This window comes from Phyllobates terribilis, unplaced genomic scaffold (assembly GCF_046119375.1).
Source record: "Phyllobates terribilis strain yellow unplaced genomic scaffold, ASM4611937v1 Scaffold_1__5_contigs__length_1240528914, whole genome shotgun sequence".
NCBI lineage: Eukaryota > Metazoa > Chordata > Amphibia > Anura > Dendrobatidae > Phyllobates > Phyllobates terribilis.
Genome location: NW_027362761.1, coordinates 236,960,773 through 236,980,872, shown reverse-complemented (window position 1 = coordinate 236,980,872; position 20,100 = coordinate 236,960,773). Strand labels below are relative to the sequence as shown.

Genomic DNA, 20,100 nt, shown 5'->3' with positions numbered 1-20,100 from the left:
GTAGATTTAAGAAACATTCTAATTTTGTCACTTTTTGGGTTTGTTTTTTTTCTTTAACCCCCTCCCCTCTAAAAAAAATAAAAAACAAACTGGAAAAACTATTGTCAACCTAGTTTTCTGTCTTTATTTTTCAGGCCAAAGTTCCGAAGCCAAGTGTGTTTACGCAGCCAGCTCAAGAACAAGAATCACGCAGGTCATCAACACGTGCACGTAAATCTGCCACAAGAGAAGAAGTAGAAGAGGGGGCTGAAGAAGAGGAAGAAGTGGAAGAAGAAAAGGAGCTAGCAGTTGAAAAAGATGAGGAAGAAACTCCCAAAAGAAGAAGATCTTCGAGGACAACTGTTCAGCACAAAAAGTCACCAAAACTGAAACGATCACCTTCTCCCCCTGAGTTGTTAGAAACTAAAGCAGCAACTTTTGGAGGAGAGGAGACTTCAGAAGAACGTGTTCCCCCAATGCTATCTCTTGAAGGTATTCAACAACATATTTCTGAGAAGCAAGAGTCACTATTGTCTGAGAAAGCGTACTCTCCGAGGAAGCTCATCAAAGAGAGCCCAAAGAGCCATAGATCACCACAGAAATGGAGACGCCAGATTAGAGAACCAATTGAGACTAGTGCAGATGCAGCCATACAACAGACACCTGTGTCAACTAGTGTTATACAACAGACTGCACCCAGTAAATGGGAAGATGAAAAAACAAAAAAAACAGAAATCCTACAACAGGTTTCAGAAATATGTGAAGTCACGAAGAGTGCCTCCATAATAACAGGCACTTCTACTGCAAAAGATGCAAAAGTCAGGTCATCTCTAGTTTTGATGAAACCTGCAGTTCGCTCAAAATCCGAAGGGACAACATCTGTTTGTACACAAAGTCTTCAAATAGTAGAGAAGTCCTCATCAAGGGGTGTTCAGGCGATGTCCATCTTAGAAAAACAAGACATTGAATCTTTTTCTGGTGAAAAAGAAGGCCAGTCTTTGTCAAGCTCTCCTGACGTCGTAAGATCAAGTGTTAAGTCAAAGTCTTTGAAATCAGATGCAATTGTTACTAGTCCAAATGATTATCAAAAATCAGACCTTTCTTCGGCTTGTACTCCTGCTAGCTTACCTAAGACAAGACGGTTAAGAATGAGAACTTCAAGTGTGCATCCGGACCAACCGGAAAAAGTAAAAACTATACAGGCAGTTGATCTTCATGAGAAAGAACAAACATCAGTGATATTCAATAAGCCACTGGTTGAGCAAGAAAATGTAAAAGTATGTGAAAGTAAGCAGACTGAGGTAAGACCTAAGGAGCAATCTGACAAAATTCATAAAACCGAAATGGCAATAAAACCGGAACAGATTGTTGATAAACCACAATTAGATGATCCTTTAGCACCTGTTTTAGAGACCGAAGCAAAGGAAATCGCCAGCATTTTATCAGACAATTCAGTAACTGAAAATGTATGTTACTCTGGTCCATCAGAAGTGGAAGAGACCTCCCTAAATATTACAAGTTCAAGCTCTGTAGAAACTTCTTTGCTAAAGAAACCCCCTGAAATTAATTTAGAAAAGGGACCATTTATTGCTGAAATAAGTTTGGAAAAAACTGAAAATAGCACAGAAGTACAAGACTTTGCAGAGGTGGTACCTGCAGAAGCTATTGTTCCTGAAACTGGGGCAGACACCCAAGAGGAGGCTCCATGTAAGCCATATACAGTATCAAAAATAGTTAATAAAGTGGAAATGGTGTCAGAAGATTGTCCTATGATTTTAGATGAAACTTCTGAACACACAGGAACTACTTCAATGTCTCCATTGCCCATATTGCCAGATGAACAAAAATCCTTAACTATAGATGAAACTACAATGGTTTCTGTAAATTTTGAAAGCGCCACTAATGAATTAACACCAGAGGATATGAAACTGGAAACCAACCAGGCAGTTGCTGAAATATTGACCGGAGCTGAAGCAGCTCCAACTTTTTCTGGCATTCCAGTATTCTCTTCATATTCTGCAGAATATCCCAATTCTGCATCGGAGTTATTTCAGCAGTCAGAACAAGAAAAAACAGTCAGCAATACCATTTCTCATGAATATGACATATTACAAGTCCCTAAAGATAATATGGCTGATAAGGATTCATTGATTCTTTCAGATAGAGAAAATAACAGCTTTTTGACACCTGTTATGCAACATAATATTGTAGATGAACTTGTAACAGCTACAGCTGAAACAGAAGGCACTACCGCAAAGAGTACTGAAGACCTTAATCAAGAAGAAAAATCAAAAGAAGATGAAGATAATGGTGTGTATCCTGAAGAAACTGGTGACCACCAACCTTTAGAGATTGCTAGTGTGGATCCAGAAGAGGCTGGGGTCCATCCTTCTGAAACTGCTAGTATGGATTCAGAAAAAGCTGTAATCCAACCTTCAGAGATTGCTAGTGTGGCTCTGGATGAAGCTGTGATCCAACCTTCAGGGGCTGCTAGTGTGGTTCTGGATGAAGCTGTGATCCAACCTTCAGGGGCTGCTAGTGTGGTTCTGGATGAAGCTGTGATCCAACCTTCAGGGGCAGCCAGTATGGCTCTGGAAGAAGCTGGGCCCCAGCCTTCAGAGACTGCCAGCGTGGCCCCTCAAGATGCTGGGATCCACCCTTTAATGACTACCAGTGAGGACCCAAAAGAAATTGAGATCCAGCCTTCAGAGAGTGCCAGTGTGGTTCTGGAAGAAGCTGGGTTCCAGCCTTCAGAGAGTGCCAGTGTTGTTCTTGAAGAAGCGGAGCTCCAGCCTTCAGGTAGTGCCAGTGTGGCTCTGGAAGAAGCTGGGCCCCAGCCTTCAGAGAGTGCCAGCGTGGCCCCTCAAGATGCTGGGATCCACCCTTCAATGACTACCAGTGAGGGCCCAAAAGAAATTAAGATCCAGCCTTCAGTGACTGCCAGTGTGGTTCTAGAAGAAGCTGGGTTCCAGCCTTCAGAGAGTGCCAGTGTTGTTCTTGAAGAAGCGGAGCTCCAGCCTTCAGGTAGTGAGAGCGTGGCTCTGGAAGAAGCTGGGCTCCAGCCTTCAGAGACTGCCAGCGTGGCCCTGGAAGAAGCTGGGCTCCAGCCTTCAGAGACTGCCAGCGTGGCTCTGGAAGAAGCTGGGCTCCAGCCTTCAGAGACTGCCAGCGTGGCCCTGGAAGAAGCTGGGTTCCAGCCTTCAGAGACTGCCAGCGTGGCCCTGGAAGAAGCTGGGCTCCAGCCTTCAGAGACTGCCAGCGTGGCCCTGGAAGAAGCTGGGCTCCAGCCTTCAGAGACTGCCAGCGTGGCCCTGGAAGAAGCTGGGCTCCAGCCTTCAGAGACTGCCAGCGTGGCCCTGGAAGAAGCTGGGCTCCAGCCTTCAGAGACTGCCAGCGTGGCCCTGGAAGAAGCTGGGCTCCAGCCTTCAGAGACTGCCAGCGTGGCCCTGGAAGAAGCTGGGCTCCAGCCTTCAGAGACTGCCAGCGTGGCCCTGGAAGAAGCTGGGCTCCAGCCTTCAGAGACTGCCAGCGTGGCCCTGGAAGAAGCTGGGCTCCAGCCTTCAGAGACTGCCAGCGTGGCCCTGGAAGAAGCTGGGCTCCAGCCTTCAGAGACTGCCAGCGTGGCCCTGGAAGAAGCTGGGCTCCAGCCTTCAGAGACTGCCAGCGTGGCCCTGGAAGAAGCTGGGCTCCAGCCTTCAGAGACTGCCAGCGTGGCCCTGGAAGAAGCTGGGCTCCAGCCTTCAGAGACTGCCAGCGTGGCCCTGGAAGAAGCTGGGCTCCAGCCTTCAGAGACTGCCAACGTGGCCCTGGAAGAAGCTGGGCTCCAGCCTTCAGAGACTGCCAGCGTGGCCCTGGAAGAAGCTGGGCTCCAGCCTTCAGAGACTGCCAGCGTGGCCCTGGAAGAAGCTGGGCTCCAGCCTTCAGAGACTGCCAGCGTGGCCCTGGAAGAAGCTGGGCTCCAGCCTTCAGAGACTGCCAGCGTGGCCCTGGAAGAAGCTGGGCTCCAGCCTTCAGAGACTGCCAGCGTGGCCCTGGAAGAAGCTGGGCTCCAGCCTTCAGAGACTGCCAGCGTGGCCCTGGAAGAAGCTGGGCTCCAGCCTTCAGAGACTGCCAGCGTGGCCCTGGAAGAAGCTGGGCTCCAGCCTTCAGAGACTGCCAGCGTGGCCCTGGAAGAAGCTGGGCTCCAGCCTTCAGAGACTGCCAGCGTGGCCCTGGAAGAAGCTGGGCTCCAGCCTTCAGAGACTGCCAGCGTGGCCCTGGAAGAAGCTGGGCTCCAGCCTTCAGAGACTGCCAGCGTGGCCCTGGAAGAAGCTGGGCTCCAGCCTTCAGAGACTGCCAGCGTGGCCCTGGAAGAAGCTGGGCTCCAGCCTTCAGAGACTGCCAGCGTGGCCCTGGAAGAAGCTGGGCTCCAGCCTTCAGAGACTGCCAGCGTGGCCCTGGAAGAAGCTGGGCTCCAGCCTTCAGAGACTGCCAGCGTGGCTCGGGTAGAAGCTGGGCTCCAGCCTTCAGAGACTGCCAGCGTAGCCCTGGAAGAAGCTGGGCTCCAGCCTTCAGAGACTGCCAGCGTAGCCCTGGAAGAAGCTGGGCTCCAGCCTTCAGTCATTGACAGCAATACTCCGCAGTGTGATGTGAAAATGGCAAAGGAGGTGGTTGAAATGATTGCACAAGAAAAGCTGGGAGTAGGGAATATTCAAGACATTGTGCTGGAAGAGCATAAACTGAAGAAAGCATTCACTTTTGGAGATCATGAAGAAATTTCAGAACAAATCATTTCTGTAGAACTACCTGAACATAATGTACATGAACTGGGAAAAATCCAGTCGCCCTCACCTACACTAAATGAGGTTGACAAGTCTTATATTCACTCTGCAAAAGATGAAAATGAGAGTTCACAAACTGAGGGTGAGGTACAAATTGTCTCAGAAGCATCATCAAGATTAAAACACCCCAAAGAAGAGTTCCTAGTGGAATCTGCAATTGCGCTAGACCAGATAAGATCCCCTGAGACTGGAAACTCTGAGAGTAATGAAGTTACTGATGTATCTGAAAAAACTGAATCAGAAAAGGAAGATGAAACCACCAAACCAGATAGTGAGGCATTACTTATACAACATACAGATGAATTGTTGCCCATTAAAGATCAGTACGATAAAACAGGAGATACTCATGGAGAAGTGGAAGATGTACATGAGGCTCCTGTGGTAGAATTCCGACGAAGTAGGACCTCTTCGTCCTCCTCCTCTTCTTCATCTTCTGCCTCCTCTTCATCATCATCATCATCATCATCGTCATCTTCCTCATCTCGCTCATCACGTTCTTCTTCAGAGAGCTCATCCCATTCCAGATGTAGTTCCCGTTCTAAGTCCTCATCACCAGAAAGGCAGGGGCAGAAGTCACCATCCTCAAGGTCTTCATCACCTCACAGTGATAAGGTGAGGTTGTGTTTGATTGAATTTGATCATAGAAAATGGATTGAGCTTGGGGATCCTACTGTTATTAGACCTGATCGGTCATAAATCCAGATACTGACTGATCAATATACATCCTTGGTCATCTTTTTAGTGCTTTGAAAAATAAGACAATGCCTTTAAGAGTCTTATTATATTGATAACGTAACTTAATGATAGGTCATGTGATTGGTGGTTTTCCAACACCTGCCATCCTTACAAATCGGCTGTTTATTGGTCATTCTCATGGACTGCAGCTCCGCAACTATTGAAGTGAAAAGGAGCTGATCTGCAGTACCTGGGAACGACCACTACACAGTGAATGGAGGTGTGCTGTTCCACTCTGTTCAGTGTTTACATCTACATGCTGGCGGACCCCAGTCAATTTTGATTTTTGATAGTGCTATCTTAAAGGTGTATTCTCAAGTTTGAAAGTAATCCTCCATCCATAAGATAGGGGATAAGTTCTCAATTGCTGGGGGTCCGGTGGCTAAGACATCTACTGATCCCAAGAAACAGGGCTCTGATAATCCCCGTGTGAATGGAGCGAAGGTCGATCATGCGCACTGCCGGTCCTTTCATTAAGAAGAGTGCTGAAGACTAGCCAAGCTCAGCATTCAGCGATCTCCAGCCGTCTCATTAAGAATGTATGAAGCTGCTGTGCACATGATCGACCTACATATGCTTCTTCAGGGCCCCAGTTCTCAGATTTGGTGTGGGTCCCAGTGTTCAGAACCCCAGCAATTGGATAGTTAGCCTCCATCCCATGGATAGGGAAATTATTCTAACTTGAGAATACACCTTTAAGTTTGGAAAACGCCTCCTATCATCTGGCCTAGAAGACTTGATGTGTGACTGCTTTGTGTAATGTGCAAGAGCCAGTGTCTGGGACCTGCTGGTTTTACTGCTTTTTGCAATATAGGAGAGGTTATTCACATGTAAGTGGGTGTAGGCTTGTAATGATGTGGTGGCTTGGTTATGTGGTAAATGTAGACAGTGCTGTAATGTCAGTGTCTATACAGTGCAGTATACTATAGGTGAGCGCTGCACATTCCTTACTAAAAGGGGTTGTCCACAGCTGGACTACCCCAACTTAATTAATTCAGGACTCCATATAGAATAAAATCCATGTACACTCTCCTTCTGCACTAATGCAGTTCCAATGATTTCAGCACCGCTGTTTTTTTGTGGTGAAGTGACATTGTTGTCATGTGCAGCCAATGAGCTACCACTCTCAGAAGTCTTTACGATTTCATCAGAGTGAACATCCTGCTTGCAAGTGACACAACAAGTAATTTCACCACCATGACATCGCTGGATCGGCACTATTTTATTTTATTTGGGTCCTTAACTGACTAAGCTGGGGTTGTCCAGTTGTGAACAACCCCTTAAAGCTTGCGGTGTGGTGTCATCCTTCCAGATTTATGGAAACTATACCTGCCCTGAAGGGATTAACCTGACGCAAGTTGGTGCTGTTGTCCTGGCTGGAGATAATGTGACGGTGCTGGTGTCCTAGCTTAGGTTAGCGTGGCGAGTTCTAGTGTCCTTGCTAGAGTTAGTCGTGTTGCTGGCGGATGCTGTTTTCTGCGCTGGTGTCTTGGCTCAGGTTAGCATGATGGGTGTTGGTGTATTGGCTAAGGTTAGCCTTGCTCTGATGGGTGCTGGTTTTCTGACTAGAGTTGGTCTTGGTGCTGGCGTGCTAGCTAGGGTTAAACTTGTTGCTGGCAAGTGCTGTTTTCCTGTCTGGGGTTAGCTTGAGCCTGGTGGGTGTCAATACTTTGGCTGTTGTGGAATAGGTGGTCCTGGCTTTGCTGCTGTATGTTTGTTTGGTAAGTCCTTGAATTTTGATTCTAGCACAGAACTGTATCCTGTTCTTTGGAAAGTGGAAAATTCAGTTTTTGTAGTGCAGAATATACACATGACCAGTAAGGCCAATAATTGGCTGTCACTGTTGCTTGAGAGGGTGTGATGAGTTTAGACATACCACAACTCTACATTTTGTACATGGAATCCTTGATGTAAGATTTAGTAATGTTTACCTGCATAAATGGTGAGCTCTTAACATTACGTATGGCAATGTATTACTAGTTGTGCAAATTGCGTATTACTCCTCAAAAATGGTAAGACCTCTGATGTAGGTTCTCTTTAAATATTTGACAATAATTGTTTTTCATGTGTCAAAACACTTCTTTTGTATACATACAGACACCTTTTTGTATTTACTGTTATTTCTTTCTTCAAGGATCAATTGTGTAGTGAGAAATCTGAGACAGAATGCCCTGTCATCATGTCTTCTGAAGTCTTGCCTTTGGAAACTTCACAACCACTGCCAATTACCTCTCCTCCTCCACAAACCACAGTGCAGCTCCAGAGAAACACTTTTAATCAAGGGCACAGTCCTTGCCATCCAACTCATGGAGAACGTCGTAGGTCGCATGCAACATATGAGACAGAAGAACAAGTGAGTGCGATGCATTACCACACTGCTTCTTTGTATTATTAAAATATAATCACTTGACTGTAATTACTGACTGCTGTCTTAGAATAATGACCTGCTGCCTTTGTTTCTCTTTTCCCACCTAAAAACTATTTTTAGTCTGTATGTCTCGAATACCCTTTACATTCATTTCTCACGCTCTACTCTTATTCCTATGTCTTCCCCTTTTCTTCTTTTTGCTGTCAGGAACCAAGTAAGAGACTAAGATTAGAGCCACAGTCTGAGGATCAGGGCCAAAAAAGTCCTGTCCCTAGGGAGCTGGAGGTGGAAGAGGATCAAAGCCCCAGAGACCACAATGTGTAAGTGTGAAAGTGATCAGCATGAAGGATCTGTTGCCATCCACAGCATGATGCTAACATAAACCATTATTTATTGATATCGAGCTAAAAGCCTGCACACAAGTCTGAGGGCCTGTCTTATTAGGAAACATGCCTTCTACTCCTATTGCTGAGATATTTAGCAGTGTACTTTATAAAGCTATATCCTGTGCCTGATTTCTGTGTTGCACAACTGTAATATGGCCTGATTTTATTGTTGCTTCAATACTTGGGCCCTGCTTCATATTAATGATCCCAAACTTAATCTCACCACTTGAACCTGTGGTGATCAAGGTTTATTTCAGCAGAACTGCTGGGATCCAGGTGTTGCAGCCATAATATTGTTAAACTGGCCTTCGTTACATTATGGGTGGGATTACTGCCTTCGTTAGTAACTCTGGCTACAATAAATAGTTAAAGGGAACCTGTTATGTCAGTTACAGCGTGTAAAGTGCCCCAGGTTGTTGTTAGTGATGCAATATGCATCACTAACATGCTTTTTGCATTAAAATCGGTGCTGTAATCGTTTGTAAAAATCACTATGTACTTATATCTTGCTCATTTAGTCATAGGGGTGTTCCTTTCCTTATTCAATCCGGCGTGTCCCGCCCACTCAATTTGAATTGCCCCCAGTGTGCGCCGGCGTCACATGAATAGGCTTGCTGTAGTCACGCTGATGCTGTGACCCACTCTTGTGCAATGCATATTGAACGGCCGCGCGTGTGTAGTGATGATCGGCTCCCGCGCATGCATGAGAGCCACTAGTAACTGCGCTCGCGCTGAAGCCAATCATCGCGGCGACGCACGGCCGTTCAATATGCATTGAACAAGCGTGGATCACGGCATCGGCAAGACCACAGCAACTCTATTCATGTGACGTCGGCGCAATTCAAATGGAGTGGGCAGGACAAGCCAGACTGAATAAGGAAAGTAACACCCCTATGACTAAACGCAAGTAAGATATAAGTATATAAAGTGATTTTTACAAAAGATTACAGCACAGATTTTAATGCAAAAAGCATGGGAGAAGTTTACACGCTAAAACTGACATGTTAGTTTCCCTTTAAAGATTAACCAGCTTTTTAATTATTTTATAAATCAATAGTACAAGTGAGAATGAGAAACTTTATAATGCATCTTATCAGAGAAATTTGCTTCTCTCTCCTCCTGGACTGATCTTATTCACAATTCCCAGGTAAAATATGTATTCAGTGAAGACAGATTATTACATTACTGAGATAGGAGATGACAGCTGCTATTGGTAAGATTCTATATAGAGGGGAGGGGAGAAGAGGAGGCAGGACCTCTGCTTCTAGCTCCTCCTCCCCTCTATATAGAATCTTATGAGCACCAACTGTCATCTCCTATCTCAGTAATGTAACATTCTGTCTACATATTATATCCTAGAATTGACATTTTTGAAAATGATCAGTCCAGGAGGAGAAAAGCTGATTTCTTTGACCATATATTACACTTTTTCTTATCTTGACATGTATAATTGGTTTATGCAATAAAAACTAAAATGATGGTTACTCTTTTTAATGCACATCTAAACTAGTTAGTGCTGGAGTTTTTCATTCAATACTTAGAATGACCCCACTCTTCACAACAAATATTATCTACAATTTACAATCTACTCTTAAATGACTATTGATTGCATCTCTGCAGCATTCAATAGAAATGTTACTATTAAACCACACAAACACTTATGTACTCCAGATAAGTCCACTCCACATGGTAGTATAAACCACTGCAATAATCCTGCTGCACATAAAGGGAGCATACATTCACAAAAATGGATGATCGCAGCTATATGCCCTGTAGAGAATAAGCTTTGCGCTTATCTCCATGCCCAACAGTTGTTCTATCCAAACTCTTAGTAAGCTGAGCTGTGAGGCGGGGGACGGATGCGGAGTCTCCTGTTTCAACAACTGGTAAACCCAGACACTATACCATTTATCAACTCTCCAGTGGGAACTGTTTTTAACCAATATTTTTTTCACTAGTTTAAACAAACCTGTGTGGATGTTTTTATAAGGATCATGACTTAAAGAAAAAAAAACAAACACCTTTATTTTGCATGTACGACAATGCTAAGTCTATCAAGCGTTTCCTTCAATGAAAAAAGAAAAGAGCCGCATTAAATGGAGTCTGTGCACACTCAAATTATCAAAAATAACGAAAGTAAAATTATTTATACTATATAGCGATACAGATGCATTAAAAACCATTTACCCCTGACAAAGCTGCACTTGGTGGCAGCACAATGCTTGGGATCTTCTACCCTGGCAGCCCTCTGATCTCCTCCATCTGCACTTTTAAGGGTTTTTCCCACAAACAAAGTTCATCTTAATCAACATTTTAATTAATAGATCTTTAAATAATACGTTCCACAATTGGATGTGTTTAAAAAAATGTCCCTGTGCTGAGATAATCTTATATATGTGCCCCTGCTGTGTACTGTGTAATGACTGTGTCTGATCGTACAGGGATATGTTCTGATCATACCACATCTCCTGGGAAGGAGGGGAGGAAGCAAAAGAGAGAATGCAGACATTACAGCAGGGGATCACAGCTGATTCTTTCTGAGAGATAAAGCATTTCCGTGCCTGTTTTTAAAAAATGTTTTACCTCAAAGAATGAATCCTTTGCGATCCCCTGCAGTAATATCTGTTTACTCTTTTGATTACTCCCCTGCCCAGGAGCTGTGGTATGATCAGATCATGTTCCTGTACGGTCAGACACAGTCATTACACAGTACACAGCAGGGGCACATTTATAAGATTATCTCAGCACAGGAACATTTTATTTAAATACATCCAATTGTAGAAATTTATTATTATTCCAAGATCTATTGATTTAAAATTAACTTTGTTCATGGGACAACCCCTTTAAGTATCTGTTAGTTATCATGTGTATTGTTTTCCTTTTGAATCCTTATCCACATTCACGGTGCGTACATTTTTAAACTCTTAAGTGATTGGTGATATTGTAACATTTATCAGTAGATGGATAGCCTCCATTACTATATAGGTGGGCTGCAGTGGGTCTCCCCCTAACTAATAGATTTAAAACCATTTTAAAAACGCCAGAAATAAACCCACATCATATATTTGCATCGCTATATATTTGAAATAATTACTTTTGTTATTTCTGATACTTCAGGTGTGCACAGACTCAATTAATGCACCTCTTTTTTTTTTCTATTATATATATTTGTTTTCAGTGCCCCTTTATATATGTTTTGATTATTGTGGCGCCTATCCTCCTCTTCTTTCTTTTTTTTTTTTTTTTCTTTTTTCATTTGAGTGTTCCCGGGGTGGGAAACCTTTTTTCTGCCAAGGGCCATTTGGCATCCTTCGGGGGCTGTACAGATTGCACGCTAACTCCGCACACAATATACGTCCTGACGCTGGCGCTGGTGTCAGGACATAATCTTTCATTGCACACGCTTTAGCGCTCAGTAGTGAACACTGCGTGCGTGTGCTCACAGAGCAAGAAGAAATTAATGGGCCAGCGGCCATCAAAATACAGCTGCCAGCCCAAGTACTGCGGTCCCCGGGAATCTGCCCAGGGACCGGATAAAGGCTCATCAAGGGCTGTAAATGGCCTGCGGGCCTGAGGTTCCCCACCCCTGATATAGAAAGAGGAAAATAAAAACAGCACTGTGTGGTGTATTACATAGGCCACTCGAGCAAAGTGATCTTCTGTTTACTTTTAAAGTGCTTGTACCAAGTATATAAAAGTCATCCCCTATCAATAGATTAGAATATAACGTAATGATTGCTGGAGGACTGACTGCTGTTACCCATGCCCACATGTATGTGATATGTACAGTCATGGCCGAAAGTGTTGGCACCCTTGAAAGTCTTTCTCCCAGAAAATTATTTCAGTTATACACGTTTATTTCCTTTGTGTGAACTGGAACAACACAAAAAAAAAACAGGGAAAAAAGGCAAATTAAACACAATTTCACACAAGACCCCCCCAAAATGGGTCGGCCAAAATTGATGGCATCTTTCCAAAAATGTGGGTAAATAACTAGACATATTCTTCTTCCCTCTGTTCATTTCCATGGAGAAAAGCCGTGCTCGTTTAGTCGGCACATGACTGCTACTATGCAAATAACATGTGCAATCTCACGACCACCCGCTCACACAGGGAATCACACCGCACACTGTCACGATTCAGCAGTCTGCAGTCACATAGTGACTACAGACTTTTGTCCCAAGCCTGGACAAATCCTTTAAGTTACTCCTATATATTAACGTTTATACTCTGTACAACCATTTTTAGAGCATCAGCTAAGCTCATGTAGGCTATGACTATTTAACAAATTTTTATGGCAATATTTAGAAACCTCTTTTCTACTTTCCCACTAGTTGGATGCCATGTAAATTTGTGGTTTTGAATCTATAAAAAGTCTGTATCGATACACACGAGCAAGAGATTAACTAGTGACAAATACAACTTATTTTAAACATTCAACAAAATAGTCAACAAAATTGTATGGCAACATATCTGGCTTTTAACTTTCTCAGGTAGGCCATGTATTGTGGCAAACAGATTTGGAGGCCTTTATTATTATACAATAGGAAATTGGCAATTGTTCATGTGCATTGCTTAAAATATTGAGACCATTCATAGTAAAGGTAAGTGATTATGTACTGAGGCCATGAATTGTTGTTTTATGTTTTGTATGAAACAAGGACCACCAGCTTTTGTCATTCACATTTAAAGGGAATATGGAGGTTCCCAGCCATTGTACTAAAACTGTGGCATCCAGGAGGAAATTAACTTTATTTCTCCCTGGAATGACCGTCTTTTAGTCATGCAGGCATGCCCAGAGCAATTAGCCACTGCTCACAGCACTGTGAGCGGTGGCTGTAAGCACACCCCAGCACTGGCTACTGGCTCTACAGCGCATCAGTGCAGAGCCTGCTGTCAGTCAGTTCCGGGGCATGCTTACAGCTGTTTCTCTCAGTGCTGTGAGCGGGGGTGTTCTTTCCTATGATGACAAAAACACCCAGTGCCACCTATTTTCCATGTGGAAAGCAATATTCAAGCTTGAGCTGCACCAGCTGAGCTCTACTCATCTCTGCTTGCCAATCAGGAAGGTGCTATTGTCATGTGAACTCACTGCAAGCTGTACTGACTGGGTTCACAAGCTACAGATTGGTGACCACGGCTATAACATGTAAAGAAGTTCCCAGCTACTGTATAGTTTTGATGCATTACTGTAATGTCCATAACTATGTAAGATGTACCTGACGTGGGGAAAATAAATATACAGTGGATATAAAAGGTCTACATACCCTTGTTAAAATGACACATTTTTGACATGTAAAAAAAATCATACCAAGAAGAATAATTTCAGAACTTTTTTTGTCCCCAATAACCTGTACAAATCCATTGAGAAACACACTATTTTGATGGGGAAAATAGCAAAACTAAAATAATGTGGTTGCATAATTTCTTATAATTGGGGATGTGGTTGTGTTCAGAATTGGATAATCACATTTAAGCTCATGTAGTCAGTAGTCCGTACACCGCTGCCATCATTTACAGTGATTTTGTTAACCCCATATAAAGTTTAGCTGATGTAGTAGAATTTTCCAGACATTTTCTTAGTTGCATTTTACAACTAAAACCATGGTCAGTAAACGGCTTACATTACAGCAAAGGGATCATCACATTGTTAAAAATTTATCAGTCAGGAAAAGGGTACAAAATTTTTTTCCAAGGTAATACATGGAACATTGTGAAGACTGTCATAACAAAGTGGCTTAAATTTGGCTCAACACTGACATTGCCTAGAACTGGACGTCCCTCAAAATTTCATGAACAGACACGAAGAAAATTGGTCTTGGAGGCTGCCAAGAGCCCTGCAGCAACATTAAAGGAGCTGCAGTAGTTTCTGGCAAGTACTGGTTGTGTAATGCATGTGACAACAATCTCCTGTATTCCTCACGTCTGGCCTGTGGGTTAAGGTGGTAAGATCGAAGCCATTTCTTACAAAGAAAAACATCTATGCTCAGCTATATTTTTCCAAAACATACATTGTCAGCCAAAAGCATGTGGGAAAATGTGTTATGATGAGACAAAGGTTGACCTTTTTGACCATAATTGCAAAAGGTATGTTTGGTGCAAAGCCAACACTAAGCATCACCAAAAGAACACCATACCCACAGTGAAGCATGTTGAAGGCAGCATTGTACTTTGGGACTGTTTTTCGTCTGCTGGAACTGGGTCTTTAGTCAAAGTGGAGGGAATTATCAACTGTTCCAAATATCAGTCAATTTTACCTCAAAACCTTGATCACTGCTAAAAAAAATGAAGATGAATTTTACATCTCAGCATGACAATGAGCCTAAGCATACCAACAGAAGATCACCGTTTTGGAATGGCCCAACCAGAGCAGAGACCTGAATCCAATTGAAAACCTGTGTGTTGACCTTAAGGGTGCTCTGTACACAGAGATGCCTTTGCAATCTCAGACTTTTAGCGCTACTGCGAGGAAGCATGAGCAAAGATTGCCAGTTCGTGATGTGCCATGCTGATGGGCTCCTACCCAAAAGATTGTTGAAGTACACTTTAAATTTATGATACAAAGTATTGGTTTAAGGGTGTGCATAATTATGCAACCATATTATTTTTAGTTTTTTATTTTTCCGCTCAAAAGATTTATTTTTCAATTGAATAGTATAGATTATATTATAGATGACATTCAAAAGGTGGAAAAAGTTCTCAAATTATTCTTCTTGGTATGATTTTTTTACATGACTAAAACCTAATATTATAACTGGTTTCTATACCTTTTATATGCACTGTATGTCTTACAGAATAATTTGAAAAGGAAGATAAAATTGTCAATTATAAATGGTCGTCCATAATTACTACAATTAGGGTATGTGCACACGATGCAGAAATGAAGCAGAAAATTTCTGCATCATTCCTGCATCTCCCTGGCAGAAAAAACGCATGCAGATTGTGCATGCGTTTTTCCTGCAGAATACATGCGGATCCACATGCGTTTCCGCATGCAGATTGACAAGCGCTTTCCAGGCGATTTTAGCATCACCTGGAAAGTGCTTGACAACTAGGTCACACTATATAAATCCATGCAAACGGCATGGATTTATATAGTGTGACCCGAGAGTGTGTATATACTTACCTCGAATGGCCCGCGCTGTCCTGCTCAATCCATTCTCCCGGCTGCCAGCAACTTTGAATTGAAAGACCTGCCGACGTCAGCGTCACGTGACCCGTCACATGACTCTGACGTCAGCGCAGGTCCTACAACTCACTGCAAAGTGCCGGGAACCAAGCAGGAGCACAGCTCGGGCCGACAGAAGGTAAATAGACATTTATTTTTTATTTTATTCTTGTTTTACAGCTTTTTTAATGGTACCTGGGTGTGGATGAAACTCTCCTCTCCTCTACACCCGGGTACCATCCGCACATTAGAACGCGCCAATAACGCAAGTACAAATGCAGTCTTGCGGAATTGGTGCGTTCTAATGCAAGTCAATGGCGGCGAAAACGCCGTGTTTACGCAAAATTAATTGACATGCTGCGGATTTTTGAACGCAGCGTTCACGCTGCGGAAAAATCCGCATCATGGGCACAGCACATGCGGATTTCAATTGGGGAACATTGCTGCCCTTCTACCATGCGTTTTTAATGCGTTTCCGCAGCTGCAAAAACGCCGCGGAAACGCATTAAATACGCATCGTGTGAACTCAGCCTTATGGTTCTGAAAATGTGCTATATTGGGCTTTGTAATCTACCACCTGATCTTTATCTGTTAATATGAAATTTGTGCTAGCATGAGCCAGAAAAGTAAACCTAACCTCGATTGGCCTGGCTTAATGCAAAAGGATCATGTTGGATATTGTCCACATTCTAATCTGGAAGTCTGCGATTGACATCCAGGTATTCATATAAGAACCTGTCCTGATTATGCCAACACACACTCTCTGCATACATTTACATACTATAAGCCTATAGGAACATTACAGTAGACATTGTTTTTACTACACAAATATGCGTGAGGTTGGCCAAAAAACATGGTGTGGACAGTGACTGGTTGTTCGATCCAAATCGATAAGTCTGCAGTCACTGCGTGTGCTGCGGGGATTCTCTGGTTTCTGAGCCAGGGCCTGAGGGTATGTATGCGTTATACATATTCCCAGGCAGAGCCCGTCCAGTTGGCGTGGCCTCGCTCCATACAAGTGTATGGAGCGAGGACACGCCCACTAGACAGGCTCTGGCTGGGGGTATTTATAACTCATACATACCCTTCGGTCCTAGCTAAGAAATCTGCAAATCCATGCAGCGCATAGTGTGTGCACTGGGGGCATTGATAAGTCTGCAGTCACACAGAGTGACTGCAGACTTGGGCTGGTTTCACACGTTTGTATATTTCTGGTACTGGAAAAAAACTGTACTGGAGACGTCCGTGTGTTCCGCATCAGGATCACATGTATCGGCGTTTGGGAATCCGTGTACAGTTAGCGCTGTTCCCAAGCGTCGGATGCTGAACGCTGCCCTCATCATGGTTAACTGCCGGCGCTGCGATCAGCACCAGTAGGGACAATGATGAGGGTAGTAGTGTCTATTCCCGCAGTGTCCACCTGTAAAAAGAATAATAAAATAAAAAATCCTTATACTCGCATGTCCTAAGTGTCCTCCTCTGTAATCCATGTGATCGATCAGCAGAGGAGCCGGGGAGAATGAGCCACTGCAGCGAGCCCCGGAGCTGAGCTCAGGAGCGGTGTCCTTTCACTCAGAGCTCAGCTCTCGGGACACTCGCTGCTGCAGCAGCGCATTCTCCCCAGCTCCTCTGCTGATCGGTCACATGGATTACAGAGGAGGACACTTAGGACAGGTGAGTATAAGGATTTTTTATTTTATTATTCTTTTTACAGGTGGACACTGCGGGAATAGACACTACTACCCTCATCATTGTCCCTGCTGGTGCTGATCGCAGTGCCGACAGGGAACCCTTGATGAGGGCAGTGTTCAGCACCCGGCGCTTGGGAGCAGTTCTAACTGTACACTGATTCCAAAGCGCTAGTACGTGTTTACACGGACCCATTGACTTGAATGGGTCCGTGTGATCTGTGCTGTCGTCCAGAAACTGACATGTCTACATGTGGAGCACATGGTCCATGGAAACACACTGACATCTGCGCACACCCATAGATTTGAATGGGTCTAAGTGTGTCTGTGTCTCCAGTGCTTGTGGAAATTGTCACTACACGTACTGGACACACAGACGTGTGAAAGAGGTCTTATCGATTTGGACCAGACAACACCTTTTAAGATTGAATTCCATCGAGTTCAACCTACAACCGAACACAATAACCTACATGTGTGACACAAGAACTAGGATAATATAAAATACAACATTTTTTGATGGATGAGCATGATAAAATAATTAAATATATATATTACGGGAAAGAGTAACACAACAAAAAGGTCACAGAAGGGTAGTAGCTATTATATTATTTTCATACAGAAATCAATCAATCATAAGCCAAAACTAAACATAGATGTGCAAGAGGGTCCCTAAATAAATAAATTACAGAATAAAGTGCAAAGTGCTGATTGTAAAGTCTATAGAGACATAGTTACACAGTCATTGAAAAAAGTGATTATAGCATATGAATGTATGAAGCGAGTAATAATCTAGCCTATACTGACCCAGGTGACAAAATCCAACTCGCGTTTCGCCAGGGGCTTTGACGAGGATGATATCCTCGTCAAAGCCCCTGGCGAAACACGCGTTGGATTTGGTCACCTGGGTCAGTATAGGTTATATTATTATTACTTGCTTCATACATTCATATGCTATAATTATTTTTTTCAATGACTGTAACTATGCCTCTATCTCTGTAGACTTTACAATCAGCACTTTGCACTTTATTCTGTAATTTATTTATTTAGGGACCCTGTTGCACACCTATGTTTAATTTTGGCTTATGATTGATTGATTGATTTCTGTATGAAAATAATATAGCTACTACCCTTCTGTGACCTTTTTGTTGTGTTACTCTTTCCCGTTAGAGAGAGAGATATATATATATCTCTATATCGTGTTCATCCATCAATAAATGTTATGTTATATTTTATATTATCCTAGTTCCTGTGTCACACATGTAGGTTATTATGGTTGCAGACACATGAACGTCTGATTATATCTCTATATAGATTTTGAGTAAGAAAAAAAATCCATGGGTCAGACATTAATAGCTCCATATTAGTAGAAAAATTCTTTCTCGATTCCACATACAGCAATCAGACTAGTTCCCTGGATCACCGTCCCACTACAGAATCTAATACTCATAACTCGTAATATTATATTTTCAAGCTATGCATCCAAACCTCTTGAATTTTAGTAGTAAATCAATCATTACAACATAATGTGGCAGAGTTCCATAGTCTCACTGCTCTTACAGTAAAAAATCTGCGTCTGTGATCATTATGAAACCTTCTTTCCTCTAGAAGTAGAGGATGCCCCCTTGTCCCCATCGCAGGCCTAGGTGTAAAAAAAAACAGAAAGAGCTCTACTGTCCCATCATATATTTGTACATTGTATTAAAATTGCCCGTAAACCTTCGTTTTTTCCAAACTGAACAACCCAAAGTTTCATAACCTGTCTTTGTATTTCAGTGCACCCATTCCCTTAACCGCTTCCCGACCGCCCACTGTACATAAACGTCGGCGCTTGCTGGGCTCTGTGCAGCGCCGACGTTTATAATAATAATATAATAATAGTCTTTATTTATATAGCGCCAACATATTCCGCAGCGCTTAACAATTCACAGGTTCATATACAACAGTCATAAGTAACATAGCTAAAGATAATACAATAATTACAGCAAAAATTACAACCCTGCTCGTAAGAGCTTACAATCTACAATGAGGTGGGGGTGACACAAAGTACAATGGCTTATTTACAAGGATGGTCCAGCCACCTTGAGGGGATGAGGGATAGATAAAGGCTGCATGAGCTGATCACCAGCCAGTATCTGTAGTGCTTTTGGGTTCGGTGGAGACTTATGTTTGGAGAAATAAGGGATGGGCTATAAGAATATAAAAGGACTTCGATTAGGGAAGGTGATGGGCTGCTTTAAACAGGTGTGTTTTTAGGGAGCGCCTAAAACTGTGTAAGTTGTGGTTCATCCTAATTTCTTGGGGTAGAGCATTCCAAAGAATAGGTGCAGCTCGGGAGAAGTCTTGAAGCCGGGAGTGGGAGGTACGGATTAGTGCTGATGTTAGTCGAAAGTCTCTTGCGGAGCGTAGAGAACGGGTAGGCCGATAAACAGAAATGAGAGAAGAGATGTAGGGGGGGCGCCACACTGTGGAGGGCTTTGTGAGTGCGAACAAGCAATTTAAATTGGATCCTATAATTTATGGGCAGCCAGTGCAATGACTGGCACAGAGCGGTGGAGTCTGAGTAACGGTTAGCCAAATAGATGACCCTGGCTGCAGCATTAAGGATGGACTGGAGGGGGGAAAGTCGAGTGAGGGGGAGGCCAATTAATAGAGAGTTACAGTAGTCAAGGCGGGAGTGGATCAGGGCAACAGTGAGGGTTTTTGTTGTTTCCAAGGTGAGAAAGGGGCGGATTCTAGAGATGTTCTTCAGGTGCAAGCGACAAGAGCGGGCAAGAGATTGTATGTGGAAGGTGAAGGAGAGATTGGTGTCAAACACAACGCCCAGACAACGCGCCTGCTGGCTTGGCATTATTGTGGTGCCACACACGGAGAGAGAGAGATGTCAGATTTAGAGAGGTGAGTAGACGGCGGGAGTAGAAGAAGTTCAGTTTTGGAAAGGTTGAGTTTCATGTAGAGA

The 20,100-nt window shown here is 43.4% G+C and overlaps 1 protein-coding gene across 1 annotated transcript in view; it reads left to right on the top strand.

Moving 5' to 3' along the window:
• ACIN1 (apoptotic chromatin condensation inducer 1) overlaps positions 1-20,100 on the top strand; it is a 122,718-nt gene that overhangs the window by 83,787 nt on the left and 18,831 nt on the right. Inside the window, exons 5-7 of the mRNA XM_073667051.1 lie at positions 135-5,411; positions 7,669-7,887; positions 8,110-8,222. Coding sequence (XP_073523152.1) covers positions 135-5,411; positions 7,669-7,887; positions 8,110-8,222 — 5,609 coding nt within the window. The remainder of the gene's footprint in view (positions 1-134; positions 5,412-7,668; positions 7,888-8,109; positions 8,223-20,100) is intronic.